Raw genomic sequence first — 25,153 nt, 5'->3', positions numbered from 1 at the left:
TTTATTTGACAGAGATAGAAACAGCCAGTGAGAGAGGGAACACAAGCAGGGGGAGTGGGAGAGGAAGAAGCAGGCTTATAGCGGAAGAGCCTGATGTGGGGCTTGATCCCACAACACCGGGATCACGCCCTGAGCCGAAGGCAGATGCTTAACCGCTGTGCCACCCAGGCGCCCCCAAAAGAGAATCAGTTTTTAAAAATCAACGAAACCATACAGGTTTGGGTGTCAATTCCGTCATGTTTCACATAATGTGCTAACAAAAGAATTGTTGCTAATGTGGACTTTGCAGAACATGTGGCTCTATGAGAATTTATAAAACTTTAATACTGCTGTGAGCTAGGTTTAGTGAAGGTCTTTATCACTGAAGAGCTTAGATATAGGGATTAGACATACAGGCTGTGCCACTTCATACTCACTAAAATGGCTATAATCAAAAAGACAGATAACAGCAAGTATGGGTAAGGATGTAGAGAAATTAGAACCCTCGTACACTGCTGGTTGGAATATAGAAAGGCCTAACAACTTTGGAAAACAGTTTGGCAGTTCCTCAGGGGTTAAATCTAGAGTTGGATGTAAGCCAGCAATTCCACATTTCTAGGGTTATATCCAAGAGAAATGAAAATAAACATTCATGCAAAAACTTGAACGCAAATTTCATAGCAGCATTATTCATAATCACAAAAAAGTGAATATTGCCCAAATGTTCATCAACTGATGACTAGAGAAACAAAAGGTGGTATATCCGTATAAGGGAATATTATTTGGCCATCAATGAAGTACTGATACATGCTACAGCATGGATGTACCTTGAAAATATTATGCTAAGTAACAGAAGTCACATATTTTTTGATTCCATTTAAATGAAATGTCCAGAATAGGCAAATCCATGGAGACGGAAAGTAGATTGGTGGTTGTGTAGGGCTTAGAGGAGGGGAGTGCGGATAGAGAGGTTGGAAATGACTGCTAAATAGCACAGAGTTTCTCTGCAGGGTAATAAAAAGGTTCTAAATTTAATTGTGGTGATAAATGTACAATTGTGGGAGTGCCTGGGTGACTCAGGTCATGATCCCAATGGTCCTAGGATCCGGCCCCATGTCAGGCTCTGTGCTCAGTGGGGAGTCTGCTTCTCCTTCTCCCTCTACTGGCTGCTCCCCCTGCTTGTTCTCTCTCTCTCTCTCTCTCTCACTCACTCAATCTCTGTCAAATAAATAAATAATCTTTAAAAAAAATACAATTGTGAATATACTAAAAGCTATTGAATTGTACACTTCAAGTGGGTGAATTGCATATTATGTGAACTCTATCTCAATGAAGCTATTAAAAAAAAGAATTTAGGCCATGTATCAAACTTCTTGGGTTTAAATTCAAACTTTAGCACTTACCAGCACTGTGACCTGGGGCAAGTCACCCTCAACCCGTCCCCACCTCACTTACCTTTGTGCAAAGCGGTAATAATGGCACTAACCTTAGAAGGTGGCTCTGAGGATTCTTGGCACATGGTAAGCACTTAGTAACTGTTAACCATTTCTATCCCTCTCTCATATGAATAATTCATGTATCTATGTATTTGAATGATGACTTGAAAGAGTAGTTACACACCTATACAAAATATTGTAGGAAAAGGGCCACAATTCCAGGAGTCATGAAGCTCCATTCTGCATTGGGGAAACCATCTCAATGACTCCATGTTGGCAATGCCTTTCTGGGACTGATGTCTTAGTATAGCATTAGTAGACTAGGGATTTTAGTAACTTTTGTTGGCAGTGGGCCCAATGGTGACTGAAAGTAAGTATAATAGCTAATATGGATATTAACATATCATCACAAATACATGTAGCCTTGGACCCTTCCATGAAAACAATACCTAATAAAGAGTTACTACCAAAAAGGCCGGGAAGGAGAAAGAGGCTGGTGGAATTCTAAACAGGCCAGCTTTCCTATTAAATGATACTCTGGGCCACCAAAAATACCCTTTCATAGATAGTAGTCCATAGGCAAAGACATCCTTGCTTGAGGAAGTATTCGAAAGGTTTCTTGCCTGAGGTGGGGGAGGGAAGCTTTCCAGACTTGCTTATGAAACTATCTGAATAATAAACACACCTAAAATGTCAGAGCTAAGAAGTAAACAGCTCTGTGCCTGGGGCTGTCACAGGGCCCAAAATAAGTTTAATATCTTCTTCCTCTCTTCCCATGTTTACCTTCTCTGGGGATCTGTGTTTGTGGGTTAATCAAGGACCCAGGCCCCCACACACTGTATGTGGTCAATGGAAATTTGTCAGCAAAGAATGTCTGAATGAATCAACCAATAAGTCAGTGGATGAGTATCTGTTCCCTGATTATAGATGTTTTGTCCTTTCAGCACAGTGATTTGAGATAGAAGTAGGAGAGTGAGAAAACCAGTCCTGCAAAATGTCATTGAGGCCATTTTGAACTTAAGTATAAATGCTAGAATCCAGTGATTTTCTTCAGTGGGTTAAGGAATATGCTATGTCCGTGTGTATGATTGAATTAAGAGCTGTTTCCTTAAATTTGTTTAAGTACATTTTATGTGCACATTTCAATCTGTTCTCCCTCCTTTATGCTTTTTTCTACTTCCTAGGAATGTGCACATTACTTCCTCGAGGTCAAAGACAAAGATATCAAGCATGCCTTGGCTGGGCTTTTTGTTGAAATTCTTGTCCCAGTTGCTGCTGTGAGTTAACGTTTTTATTTTTAAGAACTTCTTCAAATTGGATTAGAGAATCACTAATTTCATTAATATACTATTAACATGCATCTCTCTTTTAGGCTGTTAAAAATGAAGTAAATGTTCCCTGCCTTAGAAACTTTGTTGAAAGCCTCTATGACACCACGCTGGAACTTTCTTCTCGAAAGAAGCATTCGTTGGTTAGTAACTGAGCAAGTCCAAAACGCGACACTGCAGAGGCTAAAATCCTTAGGCTGAAATCTATTTGAGAGCCATAATGGGAGCATTACCTATAGCTCCCCCCAAAAGAGGAAGCATTTCAAAATTTGAAGCTGGCACTTAACGTTGACCATAAGTGGATCACAATAATATAAGGGGATTAGACTGTGTCACCTCATATGGCCCTTCTTGTCCTAAGATTCTCGGTGTTTATTTTCATGACTGGCTTAACTTGATTTTTGTTTTAATTTGAGTATTTTTTCCAGTCTAAAAGTCAGTTTATAATAACAGTTTATCGTTTTCAACCCCCTGAAGTCTTCACTGGTTCGTTCCTGTCTTGATACTCACAATCAAAATGGAAGCAGGCAGCAAAGGGACTTAGAGAGAGACAGTTGCCCATAGCAAAGATTCTCTGAAGGCTGAGAAGACAATAGTCGTGAAAGCTTTTGTGCAGAAGAGCAGCAGCACCGAAAAGTCTTTTGAATTACCACAACCTTTCGCTCTCAGTGGTGTTAAAAAAAAAAGGCTCTGGCTTATGACTCGACACATGGCATATGAGCTATAATTGCGGTCGTATGGAGGAAGCACGTTCCTTAGGTAGCTGGTCTACTGGCATGATTTATGCCAGTCTTCAAAGTAGGAGCATTGCCACCATTATTTGAGCCGATGTTCCGAGTTGCTTTGCCGGCAGTGGTGACAGACATTCTCATTGTCTACTTTAATAGTCATTGTGACTAATCACTGGTGTTTTTTTTTTGTTTTTTTTTTTTTTTAGATTACTGGCTGGAATTAGAGTTATACTCAATGGTAGCATAGTTCAAAGTCAATTTAAAACCAAGTGAATAAAAAAATGAAGTTAATGGTTTGTGAAGCACAGAATCTCATTGTGGCCATTGTTTTTTTGCTAATTCAATGTAACGGATGAACCAGTTATATTTTTGTTTAAATCTTCACTAGCCTTAATTCTTTGGGTGCCACCGCAGTGTATGTCTGGTTCAGCAGAATGGTGATGGGTTCTGCATATGTATTTTTTGGGTGGCCGCTCATTAGCTTTTCTATCTTCTCCAGTTGCTGTGGGAAACCAGCCCAGTTAGGCAGGAAAAGCACAGTAGCACCTCTGTTTATTCACTCGTAAGCAAATTCCTCCTGTGGTTAAATTTGTCTTGGTGGAGTTTACCAGTGCAATAACATTTCTTTTAGGAATCTTCCTTAATTACAGGAAGATTGCATGCAAAAGAAAATATATACACCTACCTCTTAGACAAGGACAAGCTAGTAGATGTTTATGAGCAAAAAACCCAATAACATTTTTGAAATTAGTGTGCCTTCCCGCTTTCTCTCTGAGGATTGAGAGTGAGCTAAGATAATGAGTTTGTTTTTAAAATTCATAAATGAAGACTAAATCAGTGAATCGGATTTCTACTTACTATACATGAAACTTATTATACACTTCATAATTCTAGATAATTCCACCCCCATCATCCTCAAAAGGCATTTGCGAAATGCCTACCTCTTCAGGGCCCCCCCGAGCCTTGTGTTCTAAAGCGTCCTGTTTATTCTGGCCCACAGAGGGAGATGGATAGGTAGCCATTCCAGAGATTATGTGTTACCTGGTTTGTTGAAATCATCTCGTGACCTCACCTTCTTTCTCCTCAGGCCTTGTACCCCCTGGTGACTTGCCTTCTCTGTGTCAGTCAGAAGCAGCTGTTCCTGAACAGGTGGCACATTTTCCTCAACAACTGCTTATCCAACCTTAAAGTTAGTATTTCTCAATTCAAAAATGTCTTTTATAAACTAGATATGTGTCTGAGACAGGCATATGTGCTTCTGAGAGTGATTCCTAATGTTTGTGGGGGAGTTATCTTATACTATTGGGATAATGAAAAAAAATATTAATAAGAGTTCTCCTTATTAAATGTAGTCAGTCTTATATAAGATTTTATTTATTTATTTATTTATTTATTTATTTATTTATTTATTTATTTATTTTAGAGTGCAAGCCAGGGGAGGGGCAAAGGGAGGAGGGAAAGAGAATCACAAGTAGACTCCCAACAGGGGCTTGATCTCACGACCCTGAGATTGTGACCTGAGCCGAAACCAGGAGTCGGACGCCTAACTGACTGAGCCACCCAGGTGCCCCAAATAATAGTCAGTTTTAGAAGATGACCAGGGATAAGAGAAATCACTCCAAATTTGGGGAATTTAATCTTTTCTAATAAGGATCACTTTCAGGGTAGAATTAAATACCCCTGTATATGCATTAATTATTGCATTTTGTCTAAGTGATTTTAAAAAAGGGAAGCCACACTTTACTGACAGGGCCATGTGAATTGATTTCAGATGCTCACCTGTACTTCTCGCATCCTTCCTCTTCCCCCTCCAGTCTAGGAAAATATTTGGGGGGAAAAGTTCCTTTCTGTGGGAGGATTAACCCCAGTCACAGAGAATACTTATTTCCTGTCATTGTGATTTGTGATTATTTGAAAGTATTCTATTCAAGCCACATGGCAGCCCATCAGCCCTGGGCATTCACTGAACAAGTACTGTGGTGGGTAGGCAGCTAGGCAGCACAGGTGCTGGATGACGAGAGGAATGAAGTCATCGTTCCTAAAACTGAGGAACCCACAGTTAAAACTACTATAATGATTAGCTTTAAACTTGGCTTTATAACTTGTAAGTGGTAAGCATATTTTAAGTTTTAGTGACCTATTGATAAAAGACAACTAAATGAAACCAACCCTAATATAAGTGCAAACTGTACATTTTCTAGTTGTTTCCAGTTGTGTCTTGAAGTTCTTCTACGTGTTTGATATTTGCTGCTTTAGAATTTTTGAAATATATTTAATTATACAATGCCGTATGTGCTTATACATGTTGCCTTGTTTTTTTTGTTATAAGACACTTTAATTTAGTGAAGTGGTTAAGATTAATTATATTATTTTGGCATTTACCATAATTACACCACAATCTGCATTAGAGCTGTTTTAAGCACGGATTGTGAAATCCAAGATTTGAATCATTTCTTTTCTTCAAATTGGCAGTGAAATATAATAGCAGTGGATACAGAATTAAGCTTTTAAGTATTCCGAAAAACAAAAAGCTTTTCAGGGTTATCAATTATTATATCATAGGCATTCTCCGATATTTTACTTAGGGATTTATACATCTGTAATACGTCTCTAACACACAGCCCAATGTCATTTTGTTGTTGTTTCATCCACTTTTAAGTTATTTCAGTTATTAGTTCCAGTTAAAAATATTTTTTGTTCATTTACATTTCACATAGGTAGAAAATGGTCTTTTTGCTCAAAATAAAAAAGAGAAATAATTAAGAATGTTTACAGTGCATTTTTCTATATATGTTGTGCTAAGTATGTTTGCAATGAATTTTAATTAGAATTAAAATAATATTTTGCGTGACAGTTTATTTTTGTGGCCAAAAAACCAAAATTTTTTGTTTCAAGTAGGTGCTTTTGAAATATATAGTGGCATAATCTTACTTTGCAATGTAATTGCTTCAAAGTTAAAATATTGGTGCTTTAGTCAAAACCCAGCAAAAAGACTTAATAATAGGGTTATAAATGCCCTAGAGAGAAGTGGAACTACAAGCTGATGGTGTATCCCTATGCAGACATTTCAAGCATTAGGATTTCTAAGAGAATGGCCATGATGAGATCAGAAAGAGTATATAGAGGCAATAGTATAGAGACTGAACCAAATTCCAGAATTCTGTTCATTCACCCAGTGGGTGTGAAGTGCCCAGTGGGTGAGGTGCTAGGGAAGGTGCTGGAAGTGGGAAACATAGGGGAAGTCAACTATATTTGAACTAGATATAGACTAGAGTCTCTGTCCTTAAGGAGTTAGCATTTCATTGGCAGATATATAACAAAGTTTCAAAATGCATGATAGAAACAGTGAGGGATATAAAAGTTGAGAGTAGAGAGATACTAGTGCCACTTGTAAAGGTTCAAGACCTCATGAACTATGAAAGAGGTAGTTATTAGGCCAAGTTAAGGCAATGATATTTTACTTTATGGGTAATAAATTGTCGGAATTCACCACCGCAAGGCTGAAAGATATAAAAAGATCCTTGATGAGTTAAAATTGGAATAAAATGGTATCACATATATTAAGAACTAAACCCAGTAGGGATTAAATGAGACCATTTTAGGGGTGCCAGCGTTAAGCTTCCAACTCTTGATTTCCACTTGGGTCGTGGGAAGGGGCCCCACCTCAGGCTCCGTACTCAGCAGGGGGTCTGCTTGGGAGTCTCTCCTTCCCTCTCCCTCTGCCCCTCCCCTCCGTGTCCTCTCTCTCTCTAAAGTAATAAGTGAATAAATCTTTTAAAAAAATGAGACCATTTTAAAATGTCATAAATATACAGAAAACCTTCCAAACCAACTTACAAATACTCCGTGAGGAAAAACTAACATGGCTTCGGAAGTATACTTTGTCTTGAATAGTGTCAGTATTTTATGAGACTTAGAGCCAACCATATCATTTCATGATGACCAGCAGACCAACTCTTCTCCCTGTTTACCTTTCCCCTTTTTGCTTCCAGCACCCTTACCCTCCGTGTGTCCCACTTTCCTACACATGCTTAAGTATAATGAACCTAATGTTTGAACCCTACATGTTGAACTCAGTAGCCATCTTTGATGTGTTCTGCAGAGGGGAGTCATCAAGGTGGCAGCGTGACATATAGCAGAATACAAGTGTGTCTGAGCGTGAAAAATCTGCTGCTTCCAAAGTAAACAAGCTCTCAGATCAATGTTCATTTAATGTCAGTGCCCTGGTTTATCTTCAGAGTCGGTCTGTCGGAAGCAGGCTGCTTTGGTAACACAAACTTGAAGTCTTTATTTACACTTAGTTAAGTAGGTCAACCGTACATTAGCAATATACCCTTGTGAAGTGATGGGGAATTTATGGCACCTTCTTAACACAACACTGACATCTTTCAAGAACTCTGTCTTAGTAGGAACCAATACTTTTTTCTTTTATATATTTAATGTCAGAATCTGAACATATTGAGCAATTAAAATGGATACATCCCTTTCACATCTGCCATAATACACATAATTCTGGAAAAAGGAAATATGTTTTGAAACTTGATTTAATAGTACTTACTTTTTTGTTGTGACTCTCCGTTTATTAATAGTTCTTTGGACGTAGTATTAAGTATTCATAATAACTGTGCTAGTTTCTCATCCTTCAAAATGGGTATAATTGGAGCAATTTTTTAATTTTTAAATTTTGTAATAGTGACTATAATATCCTGGAGGTCCAGATTATAAAAACGAAACAAAACCATAAAAGAAACCTTAAAAGTTAAAAAACGTGTTTACTGGGGCGCCTGGGTGGCACAGCGGTTAAGCGTCTGCCTTCGGCTCAGGGCGTGATCCCAGCGATCTGGGATCGAGCCCCACATCAGGCTCTTCTGCTATGAGCCTGCTTCTTCCTCTCCCACTTCCCCTGCTTGTGTTCCCTCTCTCGCTGGCTGTCTCTATCTCTGTCAAATAAATAAAAAAAAATCTTTAAAAAAAAAACAAAAACGTGTTTACTGTATGGTTAATAACAACAATAGCTCTCAGTGGTTGGAGATCTGTGCTGAATAAAAGTGGTGAGAGTGGGCATCCTTGTCTTGTTTCTGATCTTAGGGAAAAAGCTTTCAGTTTTTTGCCGTTAAGTATGATGTTCGGTGGGCTTGTGATATATGGCCTCTTATTATTTTGAGGTTCATTCCCTCTGTACCCAATTTGTTGTTTTTATTGTAAATGGATATTGAATTTGTCAAATGCTTTTCTACATCTATTGAGAAATCATATGATTTTGTCCCTCATTTTGTTAATGTGGTTTATCATGTTGATTGATTTGCAAATGTCGAACCATCTTTCCATCCCTGGAATAAATCCCACTTGATCATGGTGCATAATCCTTTTAATGTGTTCTTGAATTCAGTTTGCTAATATTTTGTTGAGGATTTTTGCATCTATGTTCATCAGGTACATTGGCCTGTAATTTTCTCTTTTTTGTGTGTGCCCTTATCTGGTTTTGGTATCAGGGTAATGCTGGCCTCATAAATGAGTTTGAGAGTATTCCCTTCTCTTCAGTTTTTTGAAAGACCTTGAGAAGGATTGGTATTAAATCTTTGAAGGTTTGGTAGAATTCACTGGTGAAGCCATCTGGTCCTGGACTTCTGTTTTTGGGGAGTTTTTTGATTAGTGATTCAACTTTCTTACTAGTAATTGCTCTATTCAGAGTTGTCTATTTATGATTCAGTTTTGGAAGACAGTATGTTTCTAGGAATTAATTTATTTCTTCTAGGTTTTCTAATTGGTTGGCATATAATTGTTCATAATAGTCCTTTATGATCCTTTGTATTTCTTTTGTATCAGTTGTAATTTCTCTTCTTTATTTTCTGATTCTATTTATTTGAGCCCTCTCTTTTTCTTAGTCTAGTCAAAAGCTTGTCAATTTTGTTTATCTTTTCAAAGAAGCAGCTGTTAGTTTCATTGATCTTCTCTATTGTCTTTTTTAGTCTTTGTTTCATTATTTCCACTCTGATCTTTATTATTTCCTTCCTTCTGGTAACTCTGGGCTTGAACTGTTCTTTTTCTAGTTACTTTAGAGTAACTACTTAACTTAAAGTTAGATTGTTTATTTGATACTTTTCTTGTTACTTGAGATAGACCTATATCGTTATAATCTTAGAACTGCTTTTGCTGTATCCCATAGATTTGGGTTTATTGTATTTCCATTTTTGTTTATCTCAAAGTATTTTTTAGATTTCTCCTTTGATTTCTTCATTGACCCATTGGTTATTCAGTAGCATGTTGTTTAATCTCCCCCACAGTTGTGATTTTTCCAACTTTCTTTTTGTACTTCATTTCTAGTTTCTAACTACTATGGTTGGGAAAGATGCTTGATATGACTTCAATCTTCTTAAATTTATTGAGACTTCTTTTGTGGCCTAATATATGATCTCTCCTGGCAAATGTTCCATGTGCTCTTGAGTAGAATTGTGTACTCTACTGCCTTCAGAGAGAATATTCTGTATGTATATATTAAGTCCATCTAGTCTGTGCCATTTAAAGTCTAATATGTGATTTAAAACCAATATTTCCATATTGATTGTCTGGATGATCTATCCATTGATGTAAGTGGGGCATAAAGTCCCCTACTGTTGTTGTGTTGTTGTCAATTTCTCCCTTTAGGTTTGTTGATATTTGCTTTATATATTTAGATGCTTCTATGTTGGGTGCATAAATATTTACAAATGTTGTATTTTCTTGTTGACTTGACCACTTTGTCATTATGTAACACCCTTCTCTTTCTTTTATTAGTCTTTGTTTTCAAGTCTGTTTTGTTTGATATAAGTATAGCTTCCCCAGCTCTCTTTTGGTTTCCATTGGCACGGAACATCTTTTTCCATCCTTTCCCTTTCAGTCTGCATGTGTCCCTATATCTAAAGTAACTCTCTTATAGGCAGCATATAGGTGAGTCTTGTCTTTTTACCCATTCAGCAGCTCTGTGTCTTTTTAAACTACATTTAAAGTAGTTGTTATAGGTATGTACTTATTTTCATTTTGTTAATTTTTTTTCTGTTTTGTAGTTTCTCTCTGTTCCCCTCTTCTTCTCTTGCTTTCTTGTGATTTGATGACTTTCTGTGGTGTTATGCTTAGGTTCCTTTCTCATTATCTTTTATGTATCTATTATAGGCTTTTGCGTTGTGATTACCATGAGGCTCAGCCTATATATTTAACCGTCTATTTTAAGTTGATAGCAAGTTAAGTTTGAACACATTCTAGAACTCTGCATTTGTATGTTTTTGATGTCACATTGTACATCTCTTTGGTTTTTGTATCCCTTAACTAATTAATATATAGTTATTTTTACTATGTCTTTGAACATTCATACTAACTTTATAAGTAATTAGTCCACTTCCTTTACTATATAGTTACCTTTACAGGTGAGATTTTTACTTTCATGTGTTTTCTTATTACTAATTAGTGCCCTTTGTTTTAACATTTCTTTTAAAGCCAGTTTAGTGGTGACGAACTCCTTTAGCTTTTGCTTGTCCAGAGAAATCTGTATTCCTTTTTAAATTCTAAATGATAATCTTGCTGGGTAGAGTGTTCTTGGTTGGAAGTTTTTCGTGTTTTTTTTTTTTTTTTTTTCTTTCAGGACTTTAAATGTATCATGCCACTCTCTCTTGGCCTGCAAAGTTTCTGTTAAGAAATCTGTTGATGACCTTATGTTCATTGTTCATTGACCTGATGTCCCTTGTTCATAACACATTATTTTTCTCTCACAGCTTTTAAGATCCTCTCTCTCTCTGTCTTTAACTCTGACATTTTAATTACAATGTGCCTGAGTCTTTTTGGGTTCATCTTGTTTGGAACCTTCTGGGTTTCCTGGATTTGGATGTCTGTTTAATTCCCCAGGTTAGGGAGGTTTTTAGCCATTATTTCTTTAAGTTTTCTGACCCTTTCTCTCTCTCTTCCTTCTGGAAGCCCTGTAATCAGAAAGTTATTCTGCTTGATGTTGTTCATAGGTCTCTTAAGCAATGTTTTTTTGCTTGGTTTTGGTTTTGGTTTTTTTTTCTTTTTGCTTTTCTGTTTGGTGAGTTCTATTGCTCTGTCTCCCAGATCACTAATTCTTTCTTCTGCTTCATCTAATCTGCTGTTGAACCTTTCTAGTGTATTTTTCAGTTAAGTGATTGTATTTTTCAGCTTGTGACTTCTGTTTGGTACTTTCTTAAATTTTCTGTCTCTTTGTTGAAATCTTTCTGTGCTTCCATTCTTTTCCTGAGTACAGTGAGCTTCTTTATGACCATTACTTCAACTCCTTATCAGGTAAATTATTTACCTCTACTTCATTTCTTTTCCTGGGGTTTTATCTTGTTCTTTTGTTTGAAACATATTCTTCTGTTTCCTCATTTTGCTTGACTCTCTCTGTTTGTTTTTATGTGTTAGGCAAAGCAGGCATCTCTCCCAGTATTAAAGTGGTAGCCCTATATAGGCAATGAACCTTATTGTTTAACATTGCCCTAGCTCTTAGTTGTCTCTGGAACTGTCGTTCTGGTTTTATAAGATCTTATAGAGCTCAGAAATGCAATCCCCCTTGCCACCAGAGCCTGGCATTCAAGGACATCCCCTGTCTGGGTTCTGCATGCCTTTTGGCTTTGGTAGGTCAAGGAGGGTAGGGACAGTTATGGGAACAGCACAAGGAGTGCAAGGCCAAGGCAGTGGCATGGGAGGTGGGAGTGGGCACTGGTTGGTTAGAGTGAGAGTACAAAAATAGTACTTCCCAGTGCCGGCACCAGCAAGGTTGAGAGCAAATGTAAAAATGTCACCCACCAGTGCCTCCATCCCTGTGCAGATTCTTAACAGGCTTTTGCTCCTCTAGCAGGTGCCTTAATATTAGCAACTTTATCTTCTTCACATATGGTCTAGGCTCTTCTCAAACTGCATCTTTTATACTGGGTCCCAGGGAGAGTGAATCTTCATAGGAGCCTTTTAAGAGCAGAATCTCTCTCTTTCCCTACAGCCTTATGGCTCTCCTGGATGTAAGCCCTGTTGGTTTTCAAAGTCACACATTTGGGGGACTCATTTCTCTGGTGTAGGTCCTAAGGGATGGAGTGGCTAACGTGGGGCACAAACTCCATGCTCCTCGGGGAGGAGTTCCATATTTGTGAGACCCCCTCCTCACGGTGGGTCACCACTCTGGGGGTGCGGTTTTTGTCAAGACTGTGTATCTGCCTCTCCTACCTGTCTTCATGTGGCCCGTATATCCTTTGTTGTAAAGTAGCTGTTCAGCTAGTACTCAGGTTCTTTCCAGAGGGAAGTATTCCCTATGTAACTATTGATTTGTTGTGTCCTTAGAAGGAGGTGAGTTCAGGATCATTCTGTGTGACATTCTTGAACTGCCTCCTTGTAGATGTTCTATATAAAGATGTCTTGCTCATGCATCAAGTTTTTCAGCTACTACTCACAGTCTGCTTTTTTTAAGTTGATATTTACTGATAGCCTGCTGTTTGGCGGTCATGGAGGACACAAAAATGAACAAACGAGAATTCTGGAGTTCACAATCTGCTAAGAAATATACAAGTAAAGGGAGAGAATAGCATTCTGGAAGCAGAGAGCAGAGGCACTTGGCAATCTCTCTGGGGTGGAGAAATAGTGGTTGTAATAGCAGGGGATTTAGTAGAGGAGATGACACCTAACTGAATCTTGCCGGGGCGGAGAAATTTTCCAAATAGACCAGAAGTAGGAAAGCATGTGAGGCATTTAGGAAATTGCAGAAGGGATATAATGGCGTGGGGTGCACCAAGCCCAACGTGGAGGCAGGAGGTAGTAATGGGGGAGCCAGATCGCCAGAGGCCCCTCATGTACCACATCATGGAATTTGGTCATTGTCCAGGAGGTGATTAGAAGCCACTTAAGGACTTTAAACATGTGGAAGTAAACAGTCATGTTTGCAGGTAAGAATATCATTTGACGGTGCCAAGAATGGAAGAGAGACAAGAAAACTATTTGCAGAGGCAATTGTAGTAATCAATGAAATCACCTTGAAATACTAAAAATCAAATACTAGAACAGGATCCATAGGTAAAGCAAAGTGAAAACTTAAGTCAGCCACTTGGCTCTTCAGTCTCTGTGGAAGCAAAAATAGATAATCTCAAGCAGGTTCTTAAGAGTAAAAGAATATCAGTCACAATGGGATGTACCAAAAAAAAGTAATTGTGGGTGGAGAGACAGAAAAAAAGAATATAAAATAAATTGAAGTTAAACAGAAGACAGCAATGAATTGTTTAAACTAGAGGTCTCTGTTAATCTCCTTAATAAAACTTAGCTGATGTTTGCCCTGCCCTGTCATGATTCACAGTATGAGATAAGGCACAAGAGAGAATTTTTTAATAACGCACTATGCAAATATAAAATACATATACTCATAAAGAGAAATTAACAAAGAAAGAAACCTCTCTACTGGAAGGGAAGCTCCCCAAAATCAGAGCATGTTTGCTGCTAGATCCTAGTGCTTGGTACATAATAATAGCTAATATGGACAAGAAAAGTGCTAAATATCCTTTATGCGTTAACTCATTTAGTTCTCAACATTCCTATGAGGTAGATAAGATTATCATCTGCAGAAGGGATATTGAGGCCCAGAGAAATTAAGGAGCTTCCCTGAGGCTGGCCACATCACTGATAAATTGCAGAGCAAGGATGGATTCAAACCCAGGCAGTATGTGCCTAGAGTCTGCTTTTAACCACCATGTAAGTGTATCATAGATATTTGTTAATTTGCAGTGACTGGGGGAAGGATAATTAGAATTCCCCCCAATTTTTTAATGATGGAATATTTTAAATGCAACTTTATCAATTTAGTAGTTTATGCAAATTTCCTTTATGTAACCAAGCATGCAAATCAAACAGGCAAATCATAACCCTTTATATATCAACGTATGCTTTAGAAAGTTGGGGTCTTTTTTTTCCCTACAACTAGAAAAGTAGTTATAAAGTTTATTTCAAAGAATAAGCATGGAAAAATATCTGGGAAAACCCTTTAAAAAGAAGAAAAGATTAGTGGATGATGGAAGATAGTTCATACCAGATAATGAAACACATTGTTCTGTTTTGTTTTTTTAAGTTCTTATTTAAATTCCAGTTATTTAACATATAGTATAATATTAGTTTCAGGTGTACAATATAGTAATAAAACACATTTTAAAGCCTCAAAATTTAAAATAATGGGATATTAGCCTGGGAATAGACAGACTAATAAGACAAATTCTAAAAACAGACCTGAAAGCATATAGAAATCTAGAATTTTATAATGCTCACACCAAAAATGTATTCTCTTTCTCCTAAATCTAAAAAACCATTCTCAATTGTCTTTTCCATAGAATTTATTTACATAAATAGTCTAAAAATAAGCTTTATCTGGGGTAATATCTAAATACTTATGAATTCTATAAAAATCAGTATCCAAATTATCTACACTAAGAATAAAACAGCTAAAGCAATCATGACAAGATAAATGAATAAGGGAAGAAAAGTCACATAAAAGCAAAAAAACTATAAGAAAGTTAAGAGTGACATTTAAAGACTGTTAAGCAAACATTTATTGACCCCTTCCCCCCTCAAGAATGGTGGGAATTCTAATAGATGTCAAGGTAAACAATGCCCCTTCCTTTTGGACATCTAAACAAGGCTGTGTGCTAGAGGTTGTATGAGGGTCAGAAGACACTCAGGACAGAAGCTTAGCTTTTATGGGGTCGAGGACATGGGGAGGAGCCAAGGAGCCTGCGCAAAGGAGGGACATTCAAGTTGACTGTGAAGTTTCACCTGATAGAAAACAAGGATGCAGGGACACCTGGGTGGCTCAGTCAGTTAAGTGTCTGCCTTTGGCTCAGGTCATGATCCCAGGGTCTTGTGATCGAGCCCCACACTGGACTCCCTGCTCAGCAGATAGTCTGCTTCTCCCTCTCCCACTCCCCTTCCTTGATGTGCGCTCTCTCTCTGTCAAATAAATAAATAAATAAATAAATAAATAAATAAATAAATAAATAAAATCTTAAAAAAAAAAGAGAGAGAGAGAAGGATGCAGGGGGTGAGGGAACCCACTCCTGACATGGAAATGGAATGAACACGGCCTAGCTAGAGTTTAGGGAGCTTGTGGGAGAACAGAGGAAAGGGAGGCAGAAAAGGTAGGTCAGAGCTACATAGTGACTTGGTCAGTTATGCCTTGCCAAGAAATGTTACCTGGATCCCACAGGCATGAGGGAAACCACCCAACCCATGATTTTTAAATCAAGAGGAATATTAATTAGAGTAAGATGGACAGTGGGGAAAGAATCAGTTCCTTCCTCTCTGGCTTGTTATTGCCTGGAAGCCAGCAGCTCTACCATAGCTGGTCTCCCTGCCTCTGCTCCTTTCCCCACACTGTAGGCAGGGACTTCTTCCATGGTCTCCTTGATCTTAATGGCATCCTGTCACCATCGTAAGAACCCTGGTCCCCTTATTGATCCTGGCATGTGGGGTCCCGTATGCGACCCCTGCCTTCCTCACAGGCCTCATCAGCCACTACTCTTTCACCCGGACCCATTCACTGGCATATGAACTGTTCCCAGGTTCTGAGACGTGACCCATCTTCTCCAGCCCTCTTAGCTTCCATGTGTTCTCCCTTCCCATTGTCTCTCTACACTGTTCAAAGTTTCACACTGTGCCAACCATAGTACCTGGCCCACTGTAGCCATCAGATGTTTGGTTGAATGAACATATGAGTAAATGAATGGATTAAAGTTCATCTGAGTTTTCATCTGTCCCTGGAAATTTTTCCCGACCCTCCTTGAGCTTTCCATAGCTTGCCCTTCTTTCCATTCTCTAGCTCCTCTCTCTACCAGTTTTTCCTGCTGCCTTAAGAGTTGATTGCTTATTTTCCATTCCCCAACCCCTAAAGGTTGTGAACAACTTAAGGAAGAGGACTATCTTTTATCTGTATATCCCATGCTCTCTGACACGCTGCTTACTTAGTACACATTCATGTCAATAAACTTTGGTGAGTACTTAGATGAGGAGCTGGGGAGCTTGGGGAATCAAAGCAAAAAGGGCATAATCAACAAGAGAAAGAAGACATTGATTCTCTCTTAATGCTAGAGAATACAGGTTCCCTAGGGCTAGAGGAAGAAGGCAATTTCAAGTATTCACCTTGACAAAGGAGAGAATGACATGATTTCCCCCTAAACTACTCTGTTCTGCCCTCATGGCTATTTAGATCCCTCCTCATAGATTATTTACCCAATGGGCACCTGAAGTCAAATACCCCATAAGTCCCAGGTGATACAGGTGCCTTGTAGGGGCCCTGCATTTCTAGGAATTCAGAAAAGAATATTCTCCATACATTACCATCTAATCTTTTCTTTTCCACTTAAGCTTAATTAAATCTTAAATCTAATGCTATCTTACACCTTGGTTTCGGTTGTAGAATAAAGACCCCAAGATGGCTCGAGTTGCACTGGAATCTCTGTACAGATTACTTTGGGTTTACATGATTCGAATTAAATGTGAAAGCAACACAGCTACTCAGAGGTAAGGAGCTGGTTTGGGTTAATGGTAACTACCTCACTGAGTTAACAGTAATCGTTTCTCAGCCAATGGAGAGGGTGTTTTGTTTTATTGCTACCTATACTAACCAAACTAGAAACTATTCAAAATTGACAGTTTCTTAAAGATCGAAGTAGAAAGGACATTTTCAAGCTTTCTTTAGTCATTGGCTCAGCAGCCATTACAGAAATTTCAGCCTCTACTGGGACCAGGAGTTTCCATGTCCGAGGCTGCATTCACCATGTTAGCAAAGCAAATGGCTATAATTTTCCAGCTGCCCTTAGTTTTCCAGAAAAACTTTTCATAGAGTAATTATGCTAATGGAAAAGGGATGAAGTGGTTTGTTTTCTTTTTCCGAATTCTCTCTGATACTTAGATAAGATGAGCCATCTGCCATTTTCCCCTACAGAACTGGAGCTCAGCCAATCTTGCTTGTCTTCTCTTTTTTTCTCCCTATCTTTCAGCCGTCTTATAACCATCATCACAACACTTTTCCCCAAAGGGTCCCGTGGTGTGGTGCCAAGGGATATGCCTCTGAACATCTTTGTGAAAATCATCCAGTTCATTGCCCAGGTAATGGAGAAGCTTCTGGCGGTGGGAGTGATCGAATTGCCTTCAAGTAGCTAGTCTCTTTCCTAGGAAGTACTACCAGATGAAGAGTCTAAAGTAGTATCTTATGTGTAAAGACTTTTCAGAATGGTTTTGTAAGTGTTTTCACACATAGCTTTTTCTTTTCTTTTTCTTTCTTTTTTTTTTTTGCTTCAAAACAAATAGTGACATGGGTACGTCAAGTGTTTTCAGCATTTGACAAATGAAGGAACCGAGAGACAGAGTTTAAGTGACTCATCTAAAGTCACAGATCATATTAGTAAAAGGGTCTCTTGACTCCTAGTCCCTGTTTTGTCCTGATTCTTTGCTCTGGATTCTGCAAGTCAGGAAGAAGCAGAGTCTGATGTTTGGAGGGAATCAAAAGGGGATTTTGTGAAATATGAAGAGTAAATAAAAATGCTCTTTCACCCTGTGAGAAAGAAGAATAAAATAGGAATATTAGCATTTATTAAGCACTTATTCTTTGCTAAGAACTTTTCTAAGAACTTTACAGGTACTAATTTCCTTAAAAACTGGGTCCGATAATAATAAACATAGTTTTTAATATTTAGTTTACTATATAGACCCAAGATTTTTACTTTTTAAAACACTTTTTGGGTAAATTTTTACACCCAACTTTGACTTCCTTGAGATCTACAGAACAAGGGGAAAAGATAATTATTCCAGTTCAACCTCTGCCACAAGCCAGCTCTACACCCCTAACAAGTCAGAGAGCGTCTTTCTTCTATTTCTTTATCTGTAAAATGTGGGTGAAATGCTTGCCCAGTGTACTTTAGGATGCCGTGTGGATAAGGGGCAATTATAGGCATGAAAATACTCTTAGGTACAATTGATACTGACATAAAGATGGAAGGTTCAGTTGTGACTTCTAGAGTACTTAATATTTGATATCTCTGTGTGTTTGGTATAATGAGATGTCTCTGTAATATGTGCACTGAGGGAAAAGACATTACTTCCTTTGCAGGCAGATGAATTAATGTGATTTTTCTGCATATAGTTATCATGTGGCTGAGAATGTACTTTGATTATTCTGGAATATGTTGTATAAAATGAACATGTCCTATCATAGTGGCCACTGCCTGAAATTATTAGAGTCTGGCTTATGCTTTCCTACTGAAGTATCATCGTATATCTTATTTGTTGGTTATTCATTTCACTTGCAGAATTGTCCATTATAATATGAGCCAAAAGATTTGAAGTGTTAGAGAATAGGACAAAATGGTCATTTTGCAGTGTTATTTTTAAAAATACATTTTAAACTGCGTCTCAAGAAGGTGTCACCATTTGCAACACAAGCAGGAAGTGTTGAGACTGTGCATAAGCCCAGACCCTCCAGGTGTTTGGGATTTTCATTTTGGGGGATTTGTTTTTGTTTTGTCATTAGCCATTCTATGCTTTACGGGCTAATTCCACATATTATATAATGAAAGCATCTTTGCACACCACATAAAAACAGAGGCAGCTTCACCCGAGGTTCCAGTGGCATGGTTTTCCTTCAGGGATTCTCTTGATGCATAAAATTGAGCAGTATCTTGCTTCTTTTAGCAGCCACCTGTTTGGTGCCTATAATGAAAATAGACATTTCACATTAAATTTATATTTTAACATCTTTGTTTTGTTTTCTCTTTTTCACTGCAGGAACGCTTAGATTTTGCAATGAAAGAAATTATTTTTGATTTTCTTTGTGTGGGAAAACCAGCAAAAGCTTTCAGTCTCAATCCAGAGGTATGAAGGATCCTTTTATGTACTTCTAACAGAGCGTGTATTGACGGAGCCATACCTTTGCTTTGCAACTTTGGGGGTTAGGGCAAAGGACATTTCTCTAAAAACTCTTCTGTTTGTTTCTGTCCATGTTATGTAACTAAATAGTATAGACGATGGGATTTCAGAAGTCAGATGTTGGATGCATAGACTTAGAATGATGGTGGGTTGATGTGCTGGCATATTCTGTTCTTGTATAATAGAGGAAACCTTGCCCAAAAAAGATAATCTGCCACTATAAGTCAGGTTGTTTTATTTAGTCAGTATTTATTTAAATAATCATTGATATAACTATTTAGATGCAGATCAACAAGTTGAGTATTAGGAAGTGATGAAACCGGGAAGAATGAATACACATAATAATAAAATACTAAAATCTAGTGAAATTGAATCGTGTATGAATATATGTTTCTGTGGCAGCATCACAACTCAAGGGCCAGACAGATCATGGAAATAATGGGTATGACACACAGTTGGCGTGATCTGTGCCAATGAGAAGCACATTCAAGTTTCAACTTTAAAAACACTGTGGGCCAACAGAACTGTGCCTGGCAAGCTGCCTCTTTGCAGTCCTTTCCCTATGATGTTGTAGAAAGAACACTGAACCAGAAGACAGCAGGATTGGATTTGCACTTGACACAGGCTCTACCACTTTTACCGGCTATATGACATTTCTCTCTCTGAACTTCAGCTTTTTTGCCTGTAAAATGAACAAAATACTTTTCTAGATCACCTTATGGAATAATTATGATATTGTGACATTGCAAACTCTTAAGCCAAAAAAAGAAGAAAAAAAAAAGCACACCATAAACGTTTTGGTTTTTTTTGGGTTTTTTTGTTTGTTTGTTTTTTTGTTTGTTTTAGACAGTTGCTATCAACATTGTGATATTGTCTGGCTCCTTCTTTCTGTCAGTAAGCACAGAGGCTCAAAATCAGCAGCTGGTTAGCCACAAAGTTGTTCTGGTATCCTTATGCTTCTTCCCACCACAGCCTGTATTCTCTTCTTGGTGCTAAGGTTGCCATGTATCTAAGATGGACAACTGGAGGAACCCCAAAATGGGAGTTTGGAAGTTTTTGTCTGCTGTCTAATGATATCATCATCCTATGAAATGGCTGCAGTGAGGGTCAGCGGGCCAAGGGAGAGGGACAAGTCTATGCAAATCCAGGGCATTTGGGCTGGCATGAGGCCTAGGACCTTATGCTAAAGAGCCTTGTCCTGCTGGGAAGTTTCTCAAAATATTTTTCACTTCTCAGGAGTCATGGCTTTACTATCTTCAACAGCCCTCAGAATTTCCAGGTTATTAGTCTAAACAGAACATATTAAAACTACCATCATTATCGCCATGTATAAAACGTACCTTTTGCTCTCCCCTCAAACTCCTCAATCAGTGCTTAATTAGTTAACCTCTTTGTGCAGAGCACTTGGAAATTTGGGGTTTTTAATGTTAAAAACTGCAAAAAGATATTTGAGTATCTTCTTCCATTTCTCTTGAGCTTATAGAGTTATGGGAGAGTTTATCAGTAGTTGGTAATTAGAAGCTTAAAGGCATATTTATGATCCCACACAATAGCACACAGAAGGATAATGGTCTATAAAGCAGATGTCACACACCTGATAAAATATGTTGTCAGGCACAGTTTCTCAAGGAATATATTCAATTTGTGTCCTAAATATTTTGGAATAGCTTGTGGAACAAGGTCTGGGGATGTAAAGGATTCCCTTACTATAAAGTCTATAGTGCACCACCATTCAGCAGTTAGATAATTTCCAGTTAAGTGTCTCATTTTAGTTCAGACTAAGATGGCTTCCTATATGCACCCTCATCATCTTAAGAATTTACTAATCTGTGAGAAGTTTCTAGGTCATCCATTTCTTTCATTCTTGCCTTGACCTAAAATAACATGGACCTGGAGATCCTAGCCAGTCCCAGAGGCAAAAAGAAGAAATGAGTCATGGATTGGAAATGAAGAAATAAAACTCTCTTAATTCACAGACAACATGATTGCCTATGTAGAAAATACCAAAGAATCTATGGAACACCTACTTAACTAACAGATTATTTTAGAAAGTTTGCAGGATACAAGATAAATATATAGGGGCACCTAGCTGGCTCAGTCAGTAGAGCCTGTGACTCTTGATTCAGGGTCGTGAATTCAAGCCCTATGTTGGGTGTGGAGCCTACTTAAAAAAAAAAAAGATAAATATATAAAATCAAGGTATTTTTATATTATGGTAATGAAAAATAGAAATTGAACAATTTACAATAGCAATAAAAACAAATTATGTGTAAGATTTGTATACTGAAAACTGAAGAACATTGAGGAAAATCAAAGACAAACCAAAATAAACGAAGAGAAATATTGTTTGTGGATTGAAAGATTTAAGAGCGTAAAAAGGTCAGTTGTCCCCAAATTATATATTAAACTGTAATCCCAATAAAAATCCCTATAGCATTTTCTGTAGAAATCAATAAACTGATTCTAAAATTTATATGAAAAAGCTAAATAATTTAAGACCAGACAGATAATAAAAGGGAGAGGTTTGATGCAGAAATATATAAAATACGTAAAGAAATTGTTTATGAAGTTAAGTCAAAAACGTGTCCCAAACTACCCCATCTTACTTCTGCCCTTAGTGTTATCCAGTGGGAAGGAAAACTGAGAGAACTGGCCAGGGTGGTTCATAAACTGGATATACCACTTGCAAATAATTGAGGCTTGACCATTTACGTCAATCCACAGTTAGTCTACTGATATTGCATTTCCCGAACTGAACATTCTACTTCCTCACACAAAGCATTGCCGTGTCTTGAGAAGAATACACAAGCCTAGAACATATTTCATGAACTCCTAAAATAAATGAGGAAACTAATGGACTTTCATACACAGTTAATTTTTTTTAAAGTTAATGCTCTTTCATTCTAGAAACTGGAGAGAGACTATTACTAAAGCCTATAAAATCATGAAGTACACATCACATTGATACAAATGAGCCAGAGAAATATTCACCAAATCCTCGCTGAAATATCCTTAATTCCTTGAGGCTTGAATAAATAGTTTCAAAATGAATAAAAGTCTGTATTACTTTTTGTTATAGAATGTAATCATGTACCACGGAATAGTTTGGACAAACCTGACTTGGACATATAGCTTTCTACCTACTACTTATCTGGCCTCAGTTTCTTCACCTGACAAATGGGAATAATTATACGTTCCTTGCATAGCTGTTTTAAAAAGGAGAGTTAATGAGCAATTCTGGATACCTTTTAAGGAATCAGTAAATGATAACTAGATTATCATTGTTGATAGTGATCAGTATTATTTTCTGCTGTAGGTGGTAGCCTACTTTGAAAACTTACTACTTCATATAATATGTATTCATGTATTACTCACGAAAATATGAGTATGAATGCGTTGCACATGGCCGTTAAGGAAGTGCAGATGTTTTAGTACCTTCTGACCTTTTAAGACATTGCTACTGGTAGCAACTATCTCACTGAGTCATCTCTCAGAGCCAATATTATGCCTTACCTGAGCCTGAGGAAGATAATGATCTGGCCCAGAATGGCATTTCATCTTTTTTTTTTTTTTAAGATTTTATTTATATATTTGACAGAGAGTGAGAGACAGCCAGCGAGAGAGAGAACACAAGCAGGGGGAGTGGGAGAGGAAGAAGCAGGCTCATAGCAGAGGAGCCTGATGTGGGGCTCGATCCCAGGACTCCGGGATCACTCCCTGAGCCGAAGGCAGACGCTTAACGACTGAGCCACCCAGGCGCCCCCCAGAATGGCATTTCATCTTATAAGCGCATGTGTTTTTATCAGTAACAAGCTCAGTGGCATGGGATTTTTAAAAATCATCTTCAAACTCGCCAGTCTTTTTGAATCAAGAGTCATCATCCCACAATTCGGAGCAGACCGTGTGTTTTGTGATTCACAGTTGGAATTCCTGTTGTTTTCATTCAGTCTCGGTGAATTAACACATGTGGCATCTCCGTCCCTCCAGGAGACATAGGAGCCCCTTGTTGACCTCAGTTTACTTTAGCTGCAGCCGCTCCGGAGGATGGCTGCCTTTCCCTTTGAGGTGCACCAGGATTCCCCGAACAGCACGAGTATGACCATCTCAAACAAACCCTCCAAGTAGGGTGAAAATCTCTCCGGTTGTTTTCCTGTGGTACACCAACAAACAGTGACAGAAACGTAATTTTGCGCTCATAGGTTTAGCCTAAAGTCTTGTGCCTTTTAAATTACTTTCTCGTACTAATCACCATGCTAACTTCTCTCAAAGACTGGTGGTTTAACTCGACTACAGTAATCGGGTTTTTCTTTTAATCATGAACACGTTATCTCTTACAGAGAATGAACATTGGTTTACGGGCATTCTTAGTCATAGCCGATAGCTTGCAGCAGAAAGACGGTGAGCCTCCCATGCCAGTGACAGGAGCTGTTCTCCCTTCAGGAAACACATTGAGAGTGAAGAAAACATATTTGAGTAAAACGCTAACGGAAGAAGAAGCCAAAATGATAGGTGGGTCTCAAAGATGTGTTGGAGCTGGGCCTTGTTAAGCCCTTATAGGGACCAGTGGATACTTACCCTCAGTGAGGTACACTGTTAAAAAAATTTTATAGAAGTCACTGACGAGACATTCCAACATTAATTGTTTTGATTGATTCATGCTGTGCTTTGTTTTACTGCCCTTTAAACCTTCTGGAACTTCCTGGTAAACATTTTGCCATTTAAATGTTAGACTTTTATCTATGGTCTTTTCAAACTCCTAATATTGATTATCTACATTTTACAGTAAATTTCTAAGCCATCTGTGTGTCCTTTGGTAGATAATCCTGTTTATAAAGCAACCATATAAATATTCATTTGTTAGTTCGTTCATTTTTATAGTTCCTTTCCTTCTTTTTTTTTTCAGTAAAATTAGTTTAATCTGTGTTTTAAACATTCCAAATCCCACACACGCCAGGTTATATTGTGGGTTTAGCCTACGTGAGGTTATTTTCTTTTTAGTTTAGCTATCTTAATCCAAAGAAATGATTTCTTCCTTGTTGAATACCAGAATTTAGAAGCCTACCACAACGTTTGTTAAAATAATTTTTATGTCAAGGACCTGAGGGAAATTTGAGGAGACTTTTCGCTTTAAAATATTTGTCTTTAATTAGGCAATGCTTAAATGAGTTCAGAAAGATTTAATGCATGAGAAATAATCATTAATAATTATTTCATTAAAGTACAAATTTTAAATACAAAGCAATTTGCTTTCCATTTGTGTTCTATACATAAATGTATAAAATGCACATATGTAACATGAAACACACAGGCTACGTGTGTTTGTCTTCCGTAGTAGAACACTGCCACTGTATTAATGAGAGCACTAAAAATACTCTCTCTAAAATACATTTTCCTTCATTTTAAAATTCATGATGTAAAGTCATTTTTATTTTTCTAAAAAAATCCACACATATGTTTCAGAGAATAATAAAGTTATTACAATCCTAACCCCAAACGAGAATTAATTTTTATTTACATAATCAGTAACGATGGTGCATTTTCTTATACTAACCAAAAACATAAAAATTCACAAGTAAAATTTCTATGTCCTTTTTATTTTAACTCTTCTAGAAAATATTTCCCTCTGAAGAATTAGAATTTCTATTTACTAAATTCACGTGATTATTCGGTGACTATCCACCAACTTCAGGATGCTATGCTCAGAGTTCAGCAGAAAAGGGATTGAATTAGGATCCGCTTAGTGAAGTCATTG

The 25,153-nt window shown here is 37.7% G+C and overlaps 1 protein-coding gene across 6 annotated transcripts in view; it reads left to right on the top strand.

Moving 5' to 3' along the window:
- Positions 1-25,153, top strand: part of FRY (FRY microtubule binding protein) — a 429,999-nt gene that overhangs the window by 275,016 nt on the left and 129,830 nt on the right. For all 6 annotated transcript variants that reach the window (XM_048215644.2, XM_048215641.2, XM_048215639.2 and 3 more), the window contains 7 exons: positions 2,600-2,692; positions 2,788-2,886; positions 4,562-4,663; positions 16,895-16,998; positions 17,478-17,586; positions 19,261-19,347; positions 23,739-23,910. In XM_048215644.2, coding sequence (XP_048071601.2) covers positions 2,600-2,692; positions 2,788-2,886; positions 4,562-4,663; positions 16,895-16,998; positions 17,478-17,586; positions 19,261-19,347; positions 23,739-23,910 — 766 coding nt within the window. The remainder of the gene's footprint in view (positions 1-2,599; positions 2,693-2,787; positions 2,887-4,561; positions 4,664-16,894; positions 16,999-17,477; positions 17,587-19,260; positions 19,348-23,738; positions 23,911-25,153) is intronic.

This window comes from Ursus arctos, unplaced genomic scaffold (genome assembly GCF_023065955.2).
Source record: "Ursus arctos isolate Adak ecotype North America unplaced genomic scaffold, UrsArc2.0 scaffold_10, whole genome shotgun sequence".
Lineage (NCBI taxonomy): Eukaryota > Metazoa > Chordata > Mammalia > Carnivora > Ursidae > Ursus > Ursus arctos.
Note: the sequence above shows the minus strand (reverse complement) of the source record. Positions and strands in the feature narration are given on the sequence as shown.